This window comes from Barbus barbus (genome assembly GCF_936440315.1).
Source record: "Barbus barbus genome assembly, chromosome: 49".
Lineage (NCBI taxonomy): Eukaryota > Metazoa > Chordata > Actinopteri > Cypriniformes > Cyprinidae > Barbus > Barbus barbus.
Genome location: NC_136727.1, coordinates 23,103,146 through 23,124,160, shown reverse-complemented (window position 1 = coordinate 23,124,160; position 21,015 = coordinate 23,103,146). Strand labels below are relative to the sequence as shown.

At 40.0% G+C, this 21,015-nt stretch overlaps 1 protein-coding gene across 1 annotated transcript in view; it reads left to right on the top strand.

Annotated features, from left to right (window-relative positions):
- Positions 1–4,157: 4,157 nt before the first annotated feature.
- LOC306867582 (NACHT, LRR and PYD domains-containing protein 12-like) overlaps positions 4,158–21,015 on the top strand; it is a gene marked incomplete at its 3' end in the record, with an annotated part of 236,115 nt that continues 219,257 nt past the window's right edge. The window contains exons 1-2 of the mRNA XM_079413332.1: positions 4,158–4,264; positions 4,585–4,860. Coding sequence (XP_079269458.1) covers positions 4,605–4,860 — 256 coding nt within the window. The 5' untranslated portion in view covers positions 4,158–4,264; positions 4,585–4,604. The remainder of the gene's footprint in view (positions 4,265–4,584; positions 4,861–21,015) is intronic.

Below are 21,015 nucleotides of genomic sequence, written 5' to 3'. Positions count from 1 at the left end.
AGGAAAATTCCCCTTTTATACCTGACACCTAAAAACCTTTTACCCCTAGACTAAAATACCCCTAATTAATTAATTTGTTAATCTAAAAACTCGACCTACACATGGGCCTAAACCTAAGGTCACTAACCCTGAGTAAAATTCCCCTCTGACGCCTAAAACTTAGCCCTGAGTGACCATGTGAATTCTAGACACCTGACGGTTTTTACCCTAATGGGTACAATTATCTAACCTTGACCCCAAACATGGCCCTAAACCTAAGGTCACTAACCCTGAGTAAAATTCCCCTCTTATACTTTACACCTAAAACGCTTTAACCCCTAGACTAAAATACCCCTAATTAATTAATCCGTTAATTTAAAAATAAAAGAGGAAACATCCAAAATACACAGACAAAAAATTTAAAATAAAAGAGGAAACATCCAAAATACACAGACAAAGGAGGATGAGGTTTGGTGGGCGCTGAGATGAGGGGCCGAATTCAAGCAGGCACTGAAGCGGGCAGCGGAAATGTAGGCCAGTGCACAACCAAGGTCAGACTAGTCTGACCTTTGGAGGTTTTTAATTCCTAACCTAACCCTAACCTAACCCTAACCCTAACCCTAGCCGAGGAGTGGCGGCCGGTGATGTACAAGGCCCGTGCACAACCATGATCGGACTCTGGTCTGATCATTGGATTTTTTAATTCCTAACCCTACACATGGGCCTAAACCTAAGGTCACTAACCCTGAGTAAAATTCCCCTCTTATACTTTACACCTAAAACGCTTTAACCCCTAGACTAAAATACCCCTAATTAATTAATCCGTTAATTTAAAAATAAAAGAGGAAACATCCAAAATACACAGACAAAAAATTAAAAATAAAAGAGGAAACATCCAAAATACACAGACAAAGGAGGATGAGGTTTGGTGGGCGCTGAGATGAGGGGCCGAATTCAAGCAGGCACTGAAGCGGGCAGCGGAAATGTAGGCCAGTGCACAACCAAGGTCAGACTAGTCTGACCTTTGGAGATTTTTAATTCCTAACCCTAACCCTAAACCTACCCATTTCACCCCTTATGGACACAACCCCACCATCCCCAAACCTACCCTTTCCACCCCTAATAAATTACATTGAGAAGTATCATCCATAAGTATTAATAAATACCTAAAAACTAACCCTCAGCGGAAATGTCGGATTAATAAATAACACCTTTAAAAACCTTAATAAATAACACTTATAATTAAAATTAACTTATAATATAATTAAAAATAATAACACTTATAATATAATTAAATAATTAATAAAAATAATAACACTTATAATATAATTAAAAATAATAGTCGTTCAAACATTTAAAAATCTCACTGTCTGTGGTTCAATAGAAAGACCAAATATATTGGTGGTGGGTGATCGGCCTAGGCCGTGGGGGCGGGCCTCGGCGAGGCGGGAGAGCGGCCAGAAGGAGTATTGAAGGACTGTGCATCACCAGAGCTGGACGCTGCTTCAGCTCTTGGATTCTTTCTAATCCTAACCCTAACCCTAATGACATCAAAGAAACACATTATAAAGTGAAAATAAAAAGGAAATACATACAAATACAGCTGAATCTTTCCATAAAGAGGGCTTACTTCGCGCTCTCGTGGATGAAACTGTGAATAGCATGTCTTCGTGTGCAGGACATTATTTATAGAAATCAGGATAGCAAATTAAGTCAACTGTGACCTATTATACCCAGAAATTATTTCTATAGTGGACTAACACTTATATTTAAGTGTATATTTTATGCAACATACTGATTTTGACCTGTACATATCAAAATATATAAAATGATAATTCAACATACTACATTTTAATTCTTTTTAAATGTCTAAAAATTCTTACAGACAATACAGGATAGTGGCACATTTTAGAAATGTAAAATTACAAGTAAATAATACTTGGGGAAAAAAATGATTGCTCTTTTAGTATGTTAAATTAAAAACAGTCCATCTTTCAGCTGTTTGTTGATCTTTTTTCATTTATTTTTTTAATCGGTCTATCCATTCATCTGAACCTACTAACACCTGAAAGCTTCCTGTGATCAGCCATACAAATTACATGCACCTAGGGCAGACGCTTCGCGAGATACGTCCAAGTAAGCTTTGGCCAATCAGATCGATAATGCTAATGAGCATTAATGCTAATTAACAACATAATGCTAATGATAATGCTAATATACACACGATGTACTCCTTACATCGTAAGAAGAATCGCATCTATGCTAATATTTGTCTGTTTCTTTCTTATTCTGTTTCTCAGTCCGTGTCTGGATCAGATGGTGGATCGGCACCGGGAGATGATATCTGCTGCCTTGATCGTCGGCGGAGGCCGGACACCTGGATTAGCCCCGGGGACATATCCCCAGTGAAAACCTCAACTTAAAATACAATAAAAATAAAAATAAAACAAAATAACTAAAAATATAATAAAATACCTAACCATATAATACTATTATTGTTAGTAATTGAAACAATATAAAAATAATACATTTATACATTTAAAATTTTAATTAAATCAATAATTACACAATAAATAAACAATTATCTCCTGGCCACAGGAGAACTGGCCCCCTGACTGAGCCTGGTTTCTCAGAGGGAGTTTTGGTTCCTTGCCGCTTTCGCCTCTGATTTGCTCAGTTTAGGACACTTGATTTTTTAGCGATTATCGTCAATTTGATTTCACAGATACTATTTAAACTAAACTGAGCTAGACAATGACATCTCTAAATTCAATAATGAAATGCCTTTAACTGAAAATTGAATGTTTAATCTTATTATTATACATTACTGACACTCTATCCTCCAATTTGATACTGTTAAGTGCTTTGACACAATCTGTATTGTTAAAAGCGCTATATAAATAAAAGGTGACTTATTATTTTTTCATACCTCCCTAAGAACTACTGTATACAGGTTCATAATTAATATGAATAATGCATAATGTATAATTAATTCTAAAGTAAAGGTCATGGTAACCCACTAGTAATGACTCAAGTATTACCAAATTCTTCAGAAGGAATTACTAATTATTTGGATCAGTATTCTAAAGTGAAGATCATGATAACTCCCTAGTAATTACTGAAGTCATTGTAACCTTTTGAGGCTTTTGTAAGGTTTTGATTGGTAATTCATTTTGCTAGATTCAACAACTCTTAGATCATTACTAGTGGTTTAGCGTGATCTTCACTTTAGAATACTGATCCAAATAATTATTAGTACCTTTAGAAGAATTCCATAATTCTTGAGTCATTACTAGTGGTTTACCATGATCTTCATTTTAGAATTAATTATACATAATGCATAATTCACATTAATTATGAACCTGTAAACAGTAGTTCTTTGGAGTTCTCCGGGATATATGAAAACATTGTAGTTATTGATTAGCTAATAGTGAACTACCAGTTTCAACTGAGCACTATTACTTACTAATTCAATAATCAGAGTTTCTTGTTAGGTAATGGTAGTTACTACAATGTTAATAGTCCATTAGTCACTTGTTCCTGTGTAGTTATTCAATAATGAAGGACCATATATGATGGTAGTCCAACAGTGAGACTGAAGTGGTAGTCTGATATCTGATACCAAGCTTTTGATTTAAGACTTTGAGAAAGAACACACCACAACTAAGTCTTCTGACCAAGTTATAAGTAATCTGAAATGCTTATATTTTAGGCCAGACTTTGCTTTACCTAACCTGAGAATAATAAATTATAGGGTTAATATATATCAATGGCCTAGTGAAGGCTCTGGATCAGTCTGCAGCACCCCGTCTTACTCTGATAGACATTGAAGACAAATGATTATCTGGTGCTGCTGTAACCCACAGAAGAAGATCTACAGCAGAATATAGACCTCCTGCACAGCTTCTGTCAGTTAACCCCAAAACACTAAAGTGATGATATTCTGAAATACACATAGTCACCGAGACCAAGATCATAACTTTGAATCAGATAAGTCCGTTGTCAAACAAGACAATGATAACACACTCTAAACTACGCAAACCTCAGTATACTGTTTATCTTTTGTGTGGATCTTTTTACGACAGACGGTGATCTTCCACATAGTTTCACTCTCATGTCTTGAGTGTCTGGTTTTATTAGTTTTCTGACATGGATCTGGTTGAACAGGTTTAAGTTCTGAGGAAACTTCCCCCTCCACAGAAACAAGCAAAAGTTATTTTGAAGCTCCTTTCAAGACGCAGTTCAGAGGATAAAAAAAGAAACATCTTCATCATCATTATTCATGGTTAGTAAATACTACTTCATAAAATACTGACATAAAATTGATTTGAAAGTGTCATGTATCTCTTCATTCAGCATTGAGACATTGTGTACATCAGCAGTTTTCTGGTTGCTAACAAAACAATTAATGCTAATCAGTTTGGTTGAAAATCAAAGCAATTATTTGATGTTTTAAAGCATTTATAGCAAATTTACACAAATTTCTGATGCTCCAGATGTGTCTGCTCACAGCTTTACATCATAATCTTACTTCATAAAACTCTTAACTTAGTTCTGCATGTTAAGAGTGAAATAACTTCAGATCTTTTTCTTCTTGTCCTGCAGCTGTGAGTTGGTGAAGGACAATGGCACCTCTTGAAGATCTGCTTCTGAACGCACTGATGGAGTTGGGAGATGATGATCTGGAGCTGTTTCAGTGGCACTTAAAGAAACATAAGTGTATATCAAAGTCTGAAATGAAGGACACAAATAGGTTAAAAACAGTGGATAAGATGGTGGCATGTTTTGGATCAGAAGAATCTGTGAAGATCACTGTGGACATCCTGAGGAAGATGAACCAGAATCTTCTAGCTGAGCAGCTGGAGAAAGAACACAAGCAAGGTAATATTTAATTCACAGTGACTATAACATTATTGACTCTTCATCAGTGAGATGGATTGCCGTAAACCTCTTTCCTCTTTGCTCTACTGATGTGTTTGCGTGATTTACGTTTCCCAGTGACTGATCATTTCTCATTCTCTCACAGCTCAGGCTGAGGCTAATATGAAGACATCTGTTCCTGTAGGAGCTGAAACAAAACAGAGCTCAGGTAAGTAAAGATCACTGCCTGTACATGACAACAAGAGAAAATACAACTGTAAGCAGCAATTACAGGGACAAGCACAAGAGTGGTTACATACATAGTCGCCTATATTATATATTGTGCTTTTTTTTTTTTTTTTTTTTTTGCTGCTTTGTACATTGGTTATTGGCTATTTCTTTTTATTTTGTTTTATTACCTGTGTCCTGTCCTGTTACTGTCTTTCTGTTGCACTGTGGAACTTCTGTAACTACAACAAATTCCTTGTATGTGTAAACATACTTGGCCAATAAAGCTCATTCTGATTCTGATTCTGAGATAAAATAGACTGTACAATGAACATGGTTTACAATGGCCTAAAAGCCTTAATTAAATCTTCTTGTAATGAAAGTGTTTTAAGTCCAATGACCAATTGGTGGCGCTGTCACCAAATTGATTAAGGAGTATAAAAGCCTGATTACAATCTTACGTTTGCAAATGAACTCGAGTACAAGTGATCATCCTACATTTTCATGTGGAAAACAGCAGGATTGACTTTTTGATAACATCTGTGATTCATGGGAAAAACACAAATGATAATAACTATTATTGTTGATAATAAAACTTAAGCTTTCCCTGTAATAATTATTCCAATGCCTTCAGATCCCTGTAGAATTATGAACTGAAGAGGGAACATCCATTATTAAAGTCTTAACTGTTACTGTTCCTGAATATTAAGAAAGTTGTAAGTCCTGGATCAATTTAGTCTTGATCCATATAACATTGATCTGTAGCTAATAATGACAAATAAATTCAAATCATCAGTTCGGGACACCGCAAGGCTACAAAACACTTCTGGCTGAAACACAGCTTTTTCTATCTGGGCCGATCTCGGCTGAAAGCTGTTGTACGTGTGCCAGGTCTTCACTCGGTGTAGTTGTGTGTATCTACCTTCGGCCCGAGTTAGTTTAGTCTCCGGCGGGCTGCTGCTAGAATGAAGGAGATCAGCACCAGAGAGAAAGATTTGATGGTTAATCCTGAGGAGATTTCGGCGGGCACAGTTCTCAAGAGGAATACTTCAGCTGCAAAAGTAAGTTATTTAATTTATTTACTGTTTAATCTCGTGTTGTTTGATGTTTTAAATGCCACGAAGAGTATAGTTGTTAGATGGTTTCTATTAGGAGGTTTGCGATAACATAACATCAGAAAAACTATTCGGTCCCGGATATATTGAGTGTTGATGAGGCCTAACTGTTAATTAAATTTTAATGAGTTAAATTCCATTTTGTTTGCTAGAATTCATTCAATCGTCTTTTTCAATGAGTGATTATTGAATCATAGGAGTTGGACTCTGCCAGTGGCGCAAAAAATATCTATATGAGTGACTCTCTGATTTTATTCACTTAACCATTCAAATAAGTCATTTGTTTGTTAATCAAACTGAGCACGCTGTTGTAGCATTACCCCTGCTAAGAGAATTCAATATGTGCAATCTGAATGTAATAATAATATTTATTTTGTGGTAACACTGCTGTTACGGGGCAAATGAGACGGGAGACGTGCGGATTCATTTGCAAGCTTTATTCAAAGGCGTGGTTACAAAACAAGCAAGGTTCATACAGTGGCAAACAGGAACAACACAGGCAAGACAAAGGGTAATCCTAGGGCAAGCTTGGGACGACGATCGGCAAACAATATCCAACAGAGCAAGGCAGAGAGATAATCCAGGAAACACGGGCAAGAATCAAAACACTAGAAAACACACAAGGCAAGGCAAGACTATGATAAATGAGTGGGCTCCGTAGATTAGCTATCGCTAGGATATACACTATACAATACTCGGCAGAGAGGAAGAGGAAGTCCATGGTTTATGTAGGGTGTGATCAGTGCAGTCAACTGTGTGTCGTCAGCGCAATGGATGATGGCAATTGTAGTCTGAGGTGGCGTACAACAGTTAGTGTGGTGCAAGGCAAGGCAAGTTTATTTATATAGCACATTTCATACACAGTGGTAATTCAAAGTGCTTTACATAAAAGAAAGTGAAATAGACATTAAAATCAATAAAAACTTGGAAATAAAAATAATAAAAACAAGGAATTTTAAAATGATATAGAAAATGATTTAAAATAAATTTAAAGAAAATGATTATACATAAAATGTATTGCAGTCAGTTCGGACATATAGCACAGTGCTTATTCAACAAATGCACAGCTAAACAGATGAGTTTTGAGTCTTGATTTAAATGTGGCTAATGTTTTAGCACATCTGATCTCTTCTGGAAGCTGGTTCCAACTGCGGGCCGCATAGCTAAAAGCAGACTCCCCTTGTTTTGTGTGAACCCTTGGTATTTCTAACTGACTCGATCCTAATGATCTGAGTGGTCTGTTTGGTTTATATTCAGTGAGCATATCAGCAATATATTTAGGTCCTAGGCCATTGAGTGACTTATAAACGAGTAAAAGTACTTTAAAATCAATCCTAAATGTAACTGGAAGCCAGTGTAAGGACCTGAGGACTGGTGTGATATGCTCAGATTTTCTGGTTCTAGTCAGAATCCTGGCAGCAGCGTTCTGGATGAGCTGCAGTTGTCTAATGGTCTTCTTGGGAAGGCCGGTGAGGAGACCATTGCAGTAATCCACCCTGCTGGTGATAAAGGCATGAACAAGTTTCTCCAAGTCTTGATTGGAAACAAAACATCTAATTCTTGCAATATTTTTGAGATGATAGTATGCTGATTTAGTTATTGCTTTGACATGACTACTGAAACTAAGGTCTGTCTCCAGAATCACCCCAAGATTTCTGACTTGATTTTTAGTTGTTTGACCCCTAGAGTCAAGGTATGCATTCACCTTGAGAACTTCATCTTTGTTTCCAAATGCAATGATTTCAGTTTTCTCCTTGTTTAACTGAAGAAAGTTCTGGCACATCCAACTGTTAATTTCATCAATGCATTGGCAGAGGGAGTCAATGGGGCTGTAGTCATTTGGAGATAAGGCTAGGTAAATCTGGGTATCATCAGCATAGCTGTGATAGGCAATTTGGTTCTTCCTCATTATCGGACTTAGTGGGAGCATATACAGGTTAAACAAGAGCGGTGCAAGAATTGAGCCTTGTGGGACTCCACATGTCATGGCCGTCCCCTTAGACTTATGCTCTCCTATACTCACATAATAACCTCTCCCTTCTAAGTATGACCTGAACCATTTGAGTGCCATCCCAGAAAGCCCGACCCAGTTTTCCAGTCTCTCTAAAAGTATGTTATGATCGACAGTGTCAAACGCAGCACTAAGATCTAGTAGTACCAGCACTGATATTTTGCCAGAATCAGAATTGACGCGAATATCATTTATTATCTTAACGAGTGCTGTCTCTGTGCTGTGATGTGCTCGGAAACCAGATTGAAAATTGTCCAGGTATCCATTTGACTTTAAGTAGTTGTTCAGCTGATTAGAAACTACCTTTTCAATTATCTTACCTATGAAAGGAAGATTTGATATGGGTCTATAGTTGCTCAACATGGTGTTATCAAGATTGCGCTTTTCAGAAGGGGCTTAACAACTGCAGTTTTAAGGGAGTTTGGAAAAGTCCCAGAAAGAAGTGAGGCATTCACCACTTCTAAGAGATCAGCTTCTAAACAGTTAAGCACATTTTTGAAAAAGGATGTGGGAAGTGTGTCAAGATAGCAGGTTGAAGATTTAAGGTGCTGTACTATTTCTTCCAAAATTTTGTTATCAATTTCTTTAAAAACACACAGTCACTTCTTTTTGAAATTGCGGTCGAATCTGTGTGACCTCTGCATAACTTGAGGATGTGCCAATCTCCTTTCTGATATTATTGATCTTCTCAGAAAAGAAGGAAGCAAACTCATTGCATTTGCTGTCGGAGAGCATTTCACTGTGAATCTGACTTGGGGGTTTGTCAGTCTCTCAACAGTCACAAAAAGAGTGCGAGTGTTGTTTAAGTTACTGTTTATAAGGTTTGAAAAGAAAGTCTGTCTAGCTGCGGCTAGTTCCACATTGAAAGCATGAAGGATGTCTTTATAGATGCTATAGTGGATTTCGAGTTTCGTCTTCCGCCACATCCGCTCAGCTTTTCTGCATTGTCTTTTCATGCTCTGAACTGCTGTTGATTTTCTCCAAATTGATTTCTGTTTCCCCGTCTTCTTGCTGACCTTTATCGGGGCAATATCATCAATAACATTCTTAATTTTTGAGTTAAATGACTCCAGGAGAAGATCAACAGAGTCTGCAGAAATGCTTGGTGTTAATGATATTGCCTCCATAAATAGCGCACTAGTGTTCTCGTTAATGCATCTCTTTCTGATAGAGACAGATCTAGAGTCAGTGGTGACCGAGATCAATATATCAAAGAAAATACAGAAGTGATCAGATAGTGCTACATCCTTAATTACAATGGATGAGATGTTTAGACCTCTACTGATGAGTAAATCTAGAGTGTGTCCACGATTGTGTGTGGGTCCGTGCACATGCTGACTCAGGTCAAAAGTGTTTAAAACAGTTATAATTTATTTTGTAATTTTGATTTCTGCATTATCTATGTGAATATTAAAATCCCCTGCAATAGCAAAACAGTCAAACTCTGAGGAAATCATTGATAACAGTTCAGTGAAATCATCAACAAAGGCTGGAGAATATTTTGGAGGCCTGTAAATAAAGATAAACAGGGTGCGTGGAGCACCTTTCAGCACAATACCTACACAGCAAAAAATCCAGGGTGAAATTAACTCTCCTGGGAGTACATGTGAGACCACACTCAAGAGTGTGAAAGTGTTAAAATAAGAGTGTTAAAATAACACTGAAACAGAGTTAAAGTTAATGAGTTAATTAAGAGATTCATTGAGTGGTGATTGACCATTATTGAAGACACCTGATGTTAACGAGCAGAATCACCAAAGAAGAAAATCACAGTTTTTTTGTCACCATTATAGTAGTCAGTGTTTGCTTTAGTTGTGCTCTTGACCCTTATATTTTTAAAGTTAGATTTTGCTTTGCTGTTATAACAGAATTATAACAGACAGACAGACAAGCAAAGAGAAAAAGGAAAAAAATATATGCATATGTATCTATGTGTGTGTATATTGTTTTTCCTAAATATCTGAACTCCTTCAGAGCCAAATCTCTGATTTAGATAATTGTTGATTATAGCAGTCTTGTGATTCATTAGCATAGGATTACCAGCATTTTCAATACAAGCCGAGGGATTTCTTAAAGTTGTTTGTTATAAAATCTTTGAAAAGAGTCTAATATTTAGACACCCAAACATCAAGAATCAACCTGTGAATCTCAACAACGGTGACAATCAAAAAAGCATGTTGCAGTGCATTCTGGGTGCCACAAATCAATTCCATCCATGGCTCCCATGATGCATTGCGGCGTGAATAAATTATTAGCTGAATTTTCTTAGTAATTTCCTTTATTCTTACCATTATTATATATTTTTTTTATGTGACTTTTAGTAGCTTGTTTTCTAATGTTTAGAGTTGATCTGTTTATGCTGTTTGTCACCGTTGTTGAGATTCATACACTGATTCTTGATATTTGTGTGTGTCTAAAGTAAGATTTTTTATTTTTTTTTAATTACCAGAACAACTTTCAAGGACTCCTTTTAATTATTGAATACTGCAGAATCACAGGATTTGTATAATCAACAAGGTAAATCTGACTGTTTTAGATTCTGAATGAGTCTGGCAATATAGATCAAATGATCGTTATGTAAATACATTACCAACATCACATGACCTCTTTTTTCTTTTTGTTTGTCTCTCTGCTGTAACTCAGTTACTGCAACCAAACAAAATCTAACTTTAAGAATATAAGGGTCAAGAGCCCAACTAAAGCAAACACTGATCACTATAATGGTGACACAGAAATTGTGATTTTCGTCTTTGGTGATTCTGCTCGTTAACATCAGGTGTCTTCAATAATGGTCAATCATCACTCAATGAATCTCTTAATTACCTCATTAACTTTAACTCTGCTTCAGTGTTAATTTAACACTCTTATTTTAACACTTTCACACTCTTGAGTGTGGTCTCACATGTACTCCCAGGAGAGTTAATTTCACTCTGGATTTTTTGCTGTGTAGGTATTCAAAAGATGAATATTGACCAAATGACATTTGCTTGCACTGATAAACATCTTTAAACAGAGCAGCTACACCTCCACCTCTCCTAACAGTCCTGCAGACACTTATAAAATTAAAGTTAGGAGGGGCTGTTTCAGTGAGGACTGTTGAACTGCAGCTGTCTTCTAACCATGTTTCATTTAAAAACATAAAATCCAGGTTGTTTGTGGTTATTAAATCGTTGATCAGAAATGATTTATTTTTAAGTGAGCGAATGTTTAAAAATGCTAACTTGATGGAATTACATTTTGTCTCTACAGCAATCTTAGATTGATGCATTATAGGCCGCAGGTTAGATGGGTCAGCCGTACGGCTTGAGAAGGCCTTAGACTTTCTACTGCTTAATAAAACAGAAATAGAGGAGGCTACAGGCACACTGGGTTCCCGCTTGTTCTGTAAACATTTGTGAATGTTGCTGCTAATATAGCGGGGACCCGACACACATCACTGAGAGCTGTTATCAGTTGTTTTTGGTTCACCTACACCAGATGGAGAGGGGTTTGGGCCCTGACGTTGTGGCAGCGGCCGGAGAGCTCTCGCAGGAGGAGGAGGGTGAGCTGGGCCTGCAGTCTTTGGTGGTTGTGGGGCCCGCCGTTTTTTAGTTGATATCTGGGGACTTGAAGCGAAAGAGTGGGAGAGTTTGGTCCCAGCATACACCAGTTCCTCCATTTTCTGTGAGAAGCTTAGAAGTGGAGATTCTGGGGAGAGTGATAGTGTATCTGGTGTGCAGGGCTCTGGCTCTGGTGTTTCCGCTGGTTGTGAGATGTCGTTCTGGCTTCCCTGGCTGTTTTCCAGAAAGTCGTCCTTGGGTGCTGAGTCTTGGAGCTGTTGTAGTACGTCACAGTCTGCATGTGATGAGCTCTTGCACCGAGTCTGTTTGGGTGGAGGCCATCTAGTTTAAACAGTTGTCTGTGGCCCCAGAAAAGATTGAAGTTGTCGATGAAGTTGACTCCTTTTATACTGCAGGTTCTTTGTAGCCATGTATTCAGCCCAAGCAACCGTGAGAACATGTTAGTTCCCCTAGCTGGGAGTGGTCCACTGATGAACGACTGAGCTTCAAGACTTTGAAGCGTTTCAAAGAGTTCACTGAAATCCTTCTTAAGGAGTTCTGACTGCTCCTTCCGAATATCATTCTTCCCCACATGGATGATGACTCGATTTGCAGTCTTGTGCTTCATCAGAATGTTCCGAAGTTCTTTGTTCACATCAGAGACGGTTGCTTGAGGATAGCAGCATGTAGTTGTAGTCCTGCAACTGATGTTTCTGATAATAGCGTCACCCACTATCAGAGTCCTGGGCTCGGCTGTGCTCTGAGCTGAAAGCCGCTGTCTGCTCGACCTTGAGCGCCTGTTAGTAGCGATGTTAGCTGCTGGCTGATTCGATCCGTGTTTAGTCACATTTGCGGATTTCTCACCCACATTCATTAATGCTTCAAATCTGTTCTCAAGATGTAAAGGGGGTGGTAAGATACCAGTGTTTACAAGTCTTGTCATAGCCGTATCTGGGGTAGAGGATGCCACGACAGCAATACGAGATACTCGTGATAATCTGATGTCTCGATTGCCTTTGGGTCTCGCTCCCTGTTTGTGCCCTGTTTGTCTGTCGATCTGTTTCGGCTTTTTCCTCTACACTTTGTATTGTAACACTTCCCGTGTTACCAGAGTAAGTTCTTTTGATCTTACTAAATTAAAGAAACAACCACCGAGCTGATTCTGTGTACTCCTTGTTTATTCTAGTGCTCAAATCTAACTTAAAGCCTCTTATTAACAAAAAAAAAACCTCCAAAAACTTAAACAATTGATTTCAGAAACAGAAAAAAAATAAATAACAAACAGTTCAGTGTCTTTGAGGTAGTAAAAAAAAAACGTTACTACTTCCCCCAATCGTTGCAGGCTTAGTCCAGTATATCGGAAAACATTGAGTACGCTGAAATAATGTGGTTGTTTGAGGCACCAATCCAACTTTCTTCCTTCTCAATTCAGCATACCAAATCCTTTTGAGCATAAACATCCAGCTGTATGAACACTCTCCCTTCTTCTAGGACAGTGTAAAAACAAGCTTAAAGATATTTAGAATATTAAGGAGTCCTTTAGATTGAGCTAAAACCACAAGGTTTCTCAATCAGGATTCAGACATTTTTTGGAAGCCAAAGGGAACACAACCACATGCTCCCTCCACCAAACGAATCTCCTTCTTCTCTCTATCAGCTACCTCTATATCCTGTGTGCAAGCTCTCTAGAGCGCCCCCTAGTGCCCTGTAGAATTACTACAACCGCTATAGTCATACAGAAATAAGAAAATAAAATACAAGTAACTTGGGACATGTTACACTCCCCCCCCTTTGTGGAAAATTTGTCACTTACTGTGACAAATTTTAAGATTTTGTACATGATAAGTGTCTATTAGAGTAGGGTCAGAGTTTAGAGCAATTTGATAATTAACGGGTCCCAATTTTTTTTCAACCTTGCCTGGGCCTTTCCACCTAGGGGATAATTTAGCCATATACCCATCATCAGCTTTGGATAAGGTGTGAGATCGCACCCAAACTATGTCTCCAACAGAGAACTCAATCTTCTTTCTCCGTTGATCATAGTACTTTTTTTGTCGGGCTTGTGATCTCTCCATATTGGCTCTTACCAGATCAAACAATTGAGACTGCCTGTCTACAGTATCATAGCTAGGTTGGTCGGGATCAGGTGGATTTTGCAGTGCTCTCTCCAATGGTCCTATTAGCTTATGCCCTAGAGCAATTTCTGCAGGTGAGTATCCTGTACTCTCATGCCATGCAGAATTCAATGCAAATCGAAAGTCACAAATCCATTGGTCCCATGAACGATGATTCTCCTGTACGTAAGAGGCAATCATATTCTTGAGATTACGGTTAACTCGTTCAGTCAGGTTGGTTTGTGGGTGATATGCGGTGGTTAGTTTTTGAGTTACATTCCATTGCTTGCAGATAAGTTTGAGAAGGTTGGAAGTAAACTGTGTTCCTCTGTCTGAAACCAGGAAAGCAGGAGTACCCCATCGTGTGAAGATCTCCTCTATTAGGATCTTTGCAATTGTTGGTGCTTTTGCAGAGCGAAGTGGAAATAACTCCACCCATTTGGAGAAATAGTCCACTACGACCATCAGATACTCATGTTGTTTGGTGCTGCGAGGAAAAGGTCCCATCAGATCAACTCCCAACATATATCCGGGCTCAACAATGGTAGTATTCTGCAATAGACCAGCAGGTTTAGAGGTGGTAGGTTTGTGTTGCTGACATACCAAACACTCTCTACAATATCTCCATGCATCCTTCCTTATCTCAGGCCAGAAAGAAAAATCCAACAATCTCATTAAAGTTTTAAAACTTCCAAGGTGACCGCTCAATGGATTGTCGTGTGCATATCTTAAAAACGAGTTTCTAAAAACAGCAGGAACAACAACTTGCAGCTTCTGACCTTTCTTACCGTCAGGAAAACTTCTGAACAACACATCATTTTTTCCAATAAAATGTGTTCTCAAAGTGTCATCCTTGTTTTGTTGCTTGCTCTTCACCACCAATTCCTGGACTTCAGCATCAGCCTTCTGAGCTTGTGCAAGCTGAGCCAGATCCACTGGAAGATCATTGGTGATGGTAGATGAATGAATTGCTGTGGTTACCATGATTAAATTTGTCTCTGATTGATGTTTTCTTGACAGTGCATCTGGTACAATATTACATTGACCTTTCCTGTAACGAACAACAAAATTGAACCCTTGCAATCGAATTGTCCATCTCTCCAATCTTGAGGAAGGTTTTGGATGATTAAAAGCCCACGTAAGCGCTGCATGGTCAGTTAAAACTTCAAAACATCTACCTTCCAAATAGTGCCTCCATCTTTCCACGGCCCATACCACAGCTAAACATTCCTTTTCTGAAGCCGAGTAAGCTTGTTCGGCTCCTCTCAACAGATGGGATGCAAAGGCTATGACACGTTCTTGACCATCAAATTCTTGGGTCAATACCGCTCCCAGACCAGTGTCACTTGCATCTGTTTGAACTTTGAAATCCAATGTGAAGTCTGGTACTGCTAGAATCGGAGCTTTGGTAAGATCTTCTTTGATCTCCTCAAACACTCTCTGACAGTCCTCTGTCCAGTTCCACTCTGTACCTTTTTTCTTCAATGCATGTAATGGAGCTGCCTTGGAAGAGAAGTCTTTAATGAATCGATGATACCAACCAGCCATCCCAAGAAATCTCTGGACTTCTTTAACTGAAGTTGGAACGGGGAAATTTTCCACTGCATTCACCTTTTCAGGGTCAGTTTTAACACCTTCAGCAGACACAATGTGCCCTAAGAATGTCAAAGAAGGTTGTATGAAGTTGCACTTCTTTAAGTTGAGAGAGAGTCCGGCGTCATGCAAACAAGTGAAAACTTCTCGCATGTGAGTGAGATGAGTGGAGATGTCTGGTGAATAAACAACAATGTCGTCAATGTACACCATACAGAACTGATTCTTATGCTTCCTAAGAACATGTTCCATCAAACGTTGAAAAGATGCTGCAGCGTTTCTAAGCCCGAAGGGTAGACATAAAAATTCATATAGCCCTGATGAAGTGACAAATGCCGTTTTTTCAACACTTGCAGAGTCCATCTCCAGTTGCCAGTAGCCAGATTTCAGATCCAGTGTGCTAAAAACCTTGGCTCCCTGCATGGCTTCTAAAATGTCCACAATTTGAGGCATAGGATAAGCATCTTAATGTGTTTTGGCATTCAAGCCACGATAGTCAACACACATTCTAGAAGTGCCGTCTTTCTTCTCTACTACAACAACAGGCGATGCCCATGGGGAAATGGATGGACGAATGATCTGCTTTTCCAACAACTCCTTTATTTGTCCTTCTATAAACTCATTCTTAGTAGTTGACACACGATATGGCTTCTTCCTTACTGGATGTTCATCCGTAGTGATGATCTTGTGTTTCACCAGTGAGGTACGGCCTAAATTCTGAGTGCATACCTTGGGCCACTCCAACATGAGATTTTGCAGCTGTACTTTTACATCAGGCGAGGTCTCAGCCTTTTGAGCTACCTGGTGAATCAGTTTAGCATCTGCATCATCACACGGGAGGATTTCCTCTAGAGGTAATGCAAGAAAAAAGTAATTACTTGGCTGTGCCACGTGAAAGTTAAAAGGAATGGCTGGGGCTGTGTCTACATCTGGTAAATAGAATTGATCAGAATTAAAATCTATTACCATTCGTGACAGTTTTAAAAAATCCAGTCCCAAAACAACCGGTACTACCAGGTCACCATCCTTGAGTACATAGAACTGTACTTCAAACGTCTTCCCTTGAACCACACAGCTCTCTCTTACTTTACCAACAGCTTTTTGTCGATGTCCATTGGCAAGCATGAAAGTCTGTGTACTGGGAGGCAAACATTTAGCTTGAGGTTTCAACATCTCCCATACCTTTTCTTGTATCAAGGAGTAAGTGCTCCCGGTGTCGATCACTGCATTAATGAATTTATGATCAATGGTAATGGACGTTTGAAGTGAACTGAAATTATCCGTTCGGTCTACCATCATAAGATGAGTTTTCAGGTCTGGTTTTTCAGAGGTTACTCTTTTCTTCTGATTTTCACCACTTACTTGTGTCCAGTACTTCTTACTCTCTACCCAATCTTTCTCCACTTGTGTCCCCAAACGAACAACATCATCCACAGTTTTAGCTGTGCCTCTGAGAAGTGATGCCAAGCGTGGGTTGCAGTTCCTAAGAATGGCCTTCACTATCTCACCTTCAGTCATCTCAGGTTTGCTTCGGAGGCAAATGGCTCGATAATTAAAAGCAAAGTCTCTGACGCTTTCATTTGGACCTTGTTTGCGACTTGCCAGTTTCTGAGCAATGACTTCTTGGCCGTCTTCATTTAAGAAGGAGAATAAAAACTTCTGCTTGAAAGTTTTCCAGTCAGTAATGTTAGCTCTCTCTGCTCTCCACCAGTCCTTGCCTGTTCCTTTTAAAACAACTGAGAGTGAAGCCAAGAGTTCTTCATTAGTTAAAAGACGAAGATCAAGATATTCTTCCACTCTCTCTATAAAAGTAACAGCATCTTCAGGATCTGAGCTATCAAAGGTAGGAAACTCCAGCTTTACTGGAGGATTATATTGGGTTACAGAGAATTGAGATGAAGTAGACTGACTTTGGTGACTGTTTGTGACTGGTGTCAGCGGAGTTTGATAGATTACTGACTTTCTGGGTAACTCATCAGTGACTGGTGTAGAGACGGTTGGTTGAAAAGCTCTCATCCGCTCCTCAATTTGCTTATCTCTGCGTTTCAAACAATCAATGACGGTTTTTCCCATGTCATCCATCTTGCTTTGAGTCCACTCCTTTAATCTATCAGTTTCTCTTTGCAACTTATAAAAAACTTTATCTTGAAGAGATTTTAGCATTAACGCGACTTGCGTCTCCTTAACTAGCTCACTTACTTGATGTTCAAGGTTGGCTAGGTGCTCCTCAATGTTAGTGAGACGTGACTGGTTGCCATCAACTCCATACATGTGGTGACTATCCTCATTAAAATCAAGGGGTAGGGGTGGTGGTGGTAGGTCCTCAGTAACAATTACTTCTTTTTCATCATCTGAATCAATGTAAAGCTCATTAAAGGTATCAATGATTTCGTGAACAGGTTCTCTTCTCTGAGTGAAAGCTTTAGAAGAAAAATCCTGATCAGGTGCGATCTCATCACCCTCCATTTTTATGTGTTTTTTTTTTTTTCCTTTTTTTTTTTTTTAACAAAGGCTAAGTATAACACTTCCAAAATCAAAAATTGACACCGAATAGTTTTTCAGCTCTGATAATTTGGTGGTTGTCCCTGTTCGGGCGCCATCTGTAACACTTCCCGTGTTACCAGAGTAATTTCTTTTGATCTTACTAAATTAAAGAAACAACCACCGAGCTGATTCTGTGTACTCCTTGTTTATTCTAGTGCTCAAATCTAACTTAAAGCCTCTTATTAACAAAAAAAAAAACTCCAAAAACTTAAACAATTGATTTCAGAAACAGAAAAAAAATAAATAACAAACAGTTCAGTGTCTTTGAGGTAGTAAAAAAAAAACGTTACTACTTCCCCCAATCGTTGCAGGCTTAGTCCAGTATATCGGAAAACATTGAGTACGCTGAAATAATGTGGTTGTTTGAGGCACCAATCCAACTTTCTTCCTTCTCAATTCAGCATACCAAATCCTTTTGAGCATAAACATCCAGCTGTATGAACACTCTCCCTTCTTCTAGGACAGTGTAAAAACAAGCTTAAAGATATTTAGAATATTAAGGAGTCCTTTAGATTGAGCTAAAACCACAAGGTTTCTCAATCAGGATTCAGACATTTTTTGGAAGCCAAAGGGAACACAACCACATGCTCCCTCCACCAAACGAATCTCCTTCTTCTCTCTATCAGCTACCTCTATATCCTGTGTGCAAGCTCTCTAGAGCGCCCCCTTGTGCCCTGTAGAATTACTACAACCGCTATAGTCATACAGAAATAAGAAAATAAAATACAAGTAACTTGGGACATATTACACTATAAACTTTTGAGATTCAGAGGACTCACCAGCTGTATGCTGAGGGGGTCCGTGATGACCGTCTGCTGTGTGTTCCGCCTGTTTTGGAAGTCCAGTAAGTAACTTTGTTTCAAGAACCGCAATCCTTTGTAGAAGTTTGTGGCAGTTCATGCAGCAAGTAGATTCCACGAGAGGCATTTTCTCTAGTCTGTTTGAATTTAGACAGCTGTGTTTTTCCGTCTCTGGAATGTAAACTGCTGGGAGAAAGTCTTAAGTTTCCCCCCAAAAAATGTGTTGTCTGAGCACTGTGCTGATCTGCTGAAGTTAAAATCTTGGAGAGATATGAGAAAAATGCAAAAATAGGGAGCAAAGCGGAGAGCAATAAGCAAGAACGTCCGAACAGTAGCAAAGCCGGAAGAGCAGTGCAAGAGTACATGTGGTGAGCGAGTGACCTCTGGTGTTGAGTTAAAGGAAGTTCATAGACCAGATTCATGACATAGCCCCCCCCCCCCCCCCCAGGAGCGGCTTCCAGACGCTCCTATACAATCCAGGAGGTCGGTGGAGTGGAGGTGGAACAGGGGGAGGGACGGAGGGCCAGGTCCACGTGGAAGTGGAGTGGCCAGGGACCGAGGCAGAGCCGGCAAAGCAGGAAGCCAGGGCGGAGTCGACGGAACTGGAGCCCACCAGGGCGGATCAGACGGGACTGGAGCCCACCAGGGCAGAATAGAATATCTCCACGGCAGAGCAGGCGGAGCAGAAGACCACCAAGGCGGAGCAGAAGACCACCAGAGCGGGAAAGCCGACCTCCACGGCGGAGCAGACAGACCAGGAGCCCACCAGTGCGGAGCAGACAGGGGAAGAGACCTCCACGACGGATCAGGAGAGCACCACGACAGATCAGGAACCCACAGGAGATATTGGAACCTAGGGAAAACTGAGACACACGAGACAGCGAATCGATGGCCCCAAGGGACGAGGCAGAGAACACTAAAAAAAATCATCAATAGGTTCACTGGCTGACACGGAATAGGTTGACAAGTTCAAAATCGGGTTCATTGACTGAAACTGACATGATGACAGTTCATAAATGGTCTCTATGACAGTGACAGAGTTAACATGAAAGACACGGGATTCACTGATAGTCTCTGGGCTCATGACTGGCAGGTTTAAGGGTTCCAAGGCGGGTTTCTGGGTTGTGACAGACAGGGCAACAAACTTAGACTCAAGGACTGAAACATACAGATAATTCAGGATCTGGGGCATAGACAGAGACTGAAGCAGACAGCTCGTTGACAGAAGCTGGTAAAACAGACAATTCAAAAAGAGACTCATTGTGGGAAACTGGACCGACAGACATTTCAATGACTGAACTTGGACTAGCAGACAGTTCAAAATCAGGCTCTTTGGTCAAAACGGGACAGACATTGAGTTTAAACTTAGACTCCTTGACTGAGACAGGATGAGTGGACAGTTCATTAATGGTTTCTTTGGCAATGACAGGGGTAACCGGCATAGTGCATTTATCATTTCTGATTTCATGACAGGCAGGGTTAAGAGTTCACGAACGGTCTCTAGAGGTGCAACGCAACAGTCAGGAAGTTCACACATAACCTCCTCAGTTGTGACTGACAGGTAGCCTCTTTCAGGTAGTTCAAAGGTAGCCTCTTCGGCTGGGTCAGGACAGGACAATGGTTCATAGGCCGTGACATGAGCAAAGGAAGGTTCATTAATGGCCTCCATGGCCAGTTCAAAGCAAGGCAAGAGTTCACAGATGGCCTCTACAGCCGCGACCGGGCAGGACAAGGATTCATAGACAGCCTCCATAGCCGTGACAGGTCAGGACGAGGATTCATAGATGGCCTCCATAGCCATGACAGGGCAGGACGAGGATTCATAGACGGCCTCCATAGCTGTGACAGGGTAGGACGAGGATTCATTGATGGTTACCACTGACACCTCTGAAGGCTCTGCAGCAGATGCCGCCACCTCTGTAGGTTCTACAGTGATAACATCAGGAAACAGGTAGAGTTTATTAACAGGACAGGTACAGTGCTCATCTACGGTTCCTTCGACCATGATATGACGGGCTGGATATTCGTTGCTGGGCGCCACCACCATGCAAGGATCTGAAGCGAGCACCGCTGCTTCGGGGGGTTCTGCAGCATGCACCGCCACCTCTGGAGACATCACAGTGGATTTCGCCACCTCGAGCAGTTCTGTGGTGGTGTACGCAGCCCAAACGCAACATAAAGCAATCCCCATCATGGGAAGCGCTTCAGACAAACAAGGAAATCAGTTCAGGA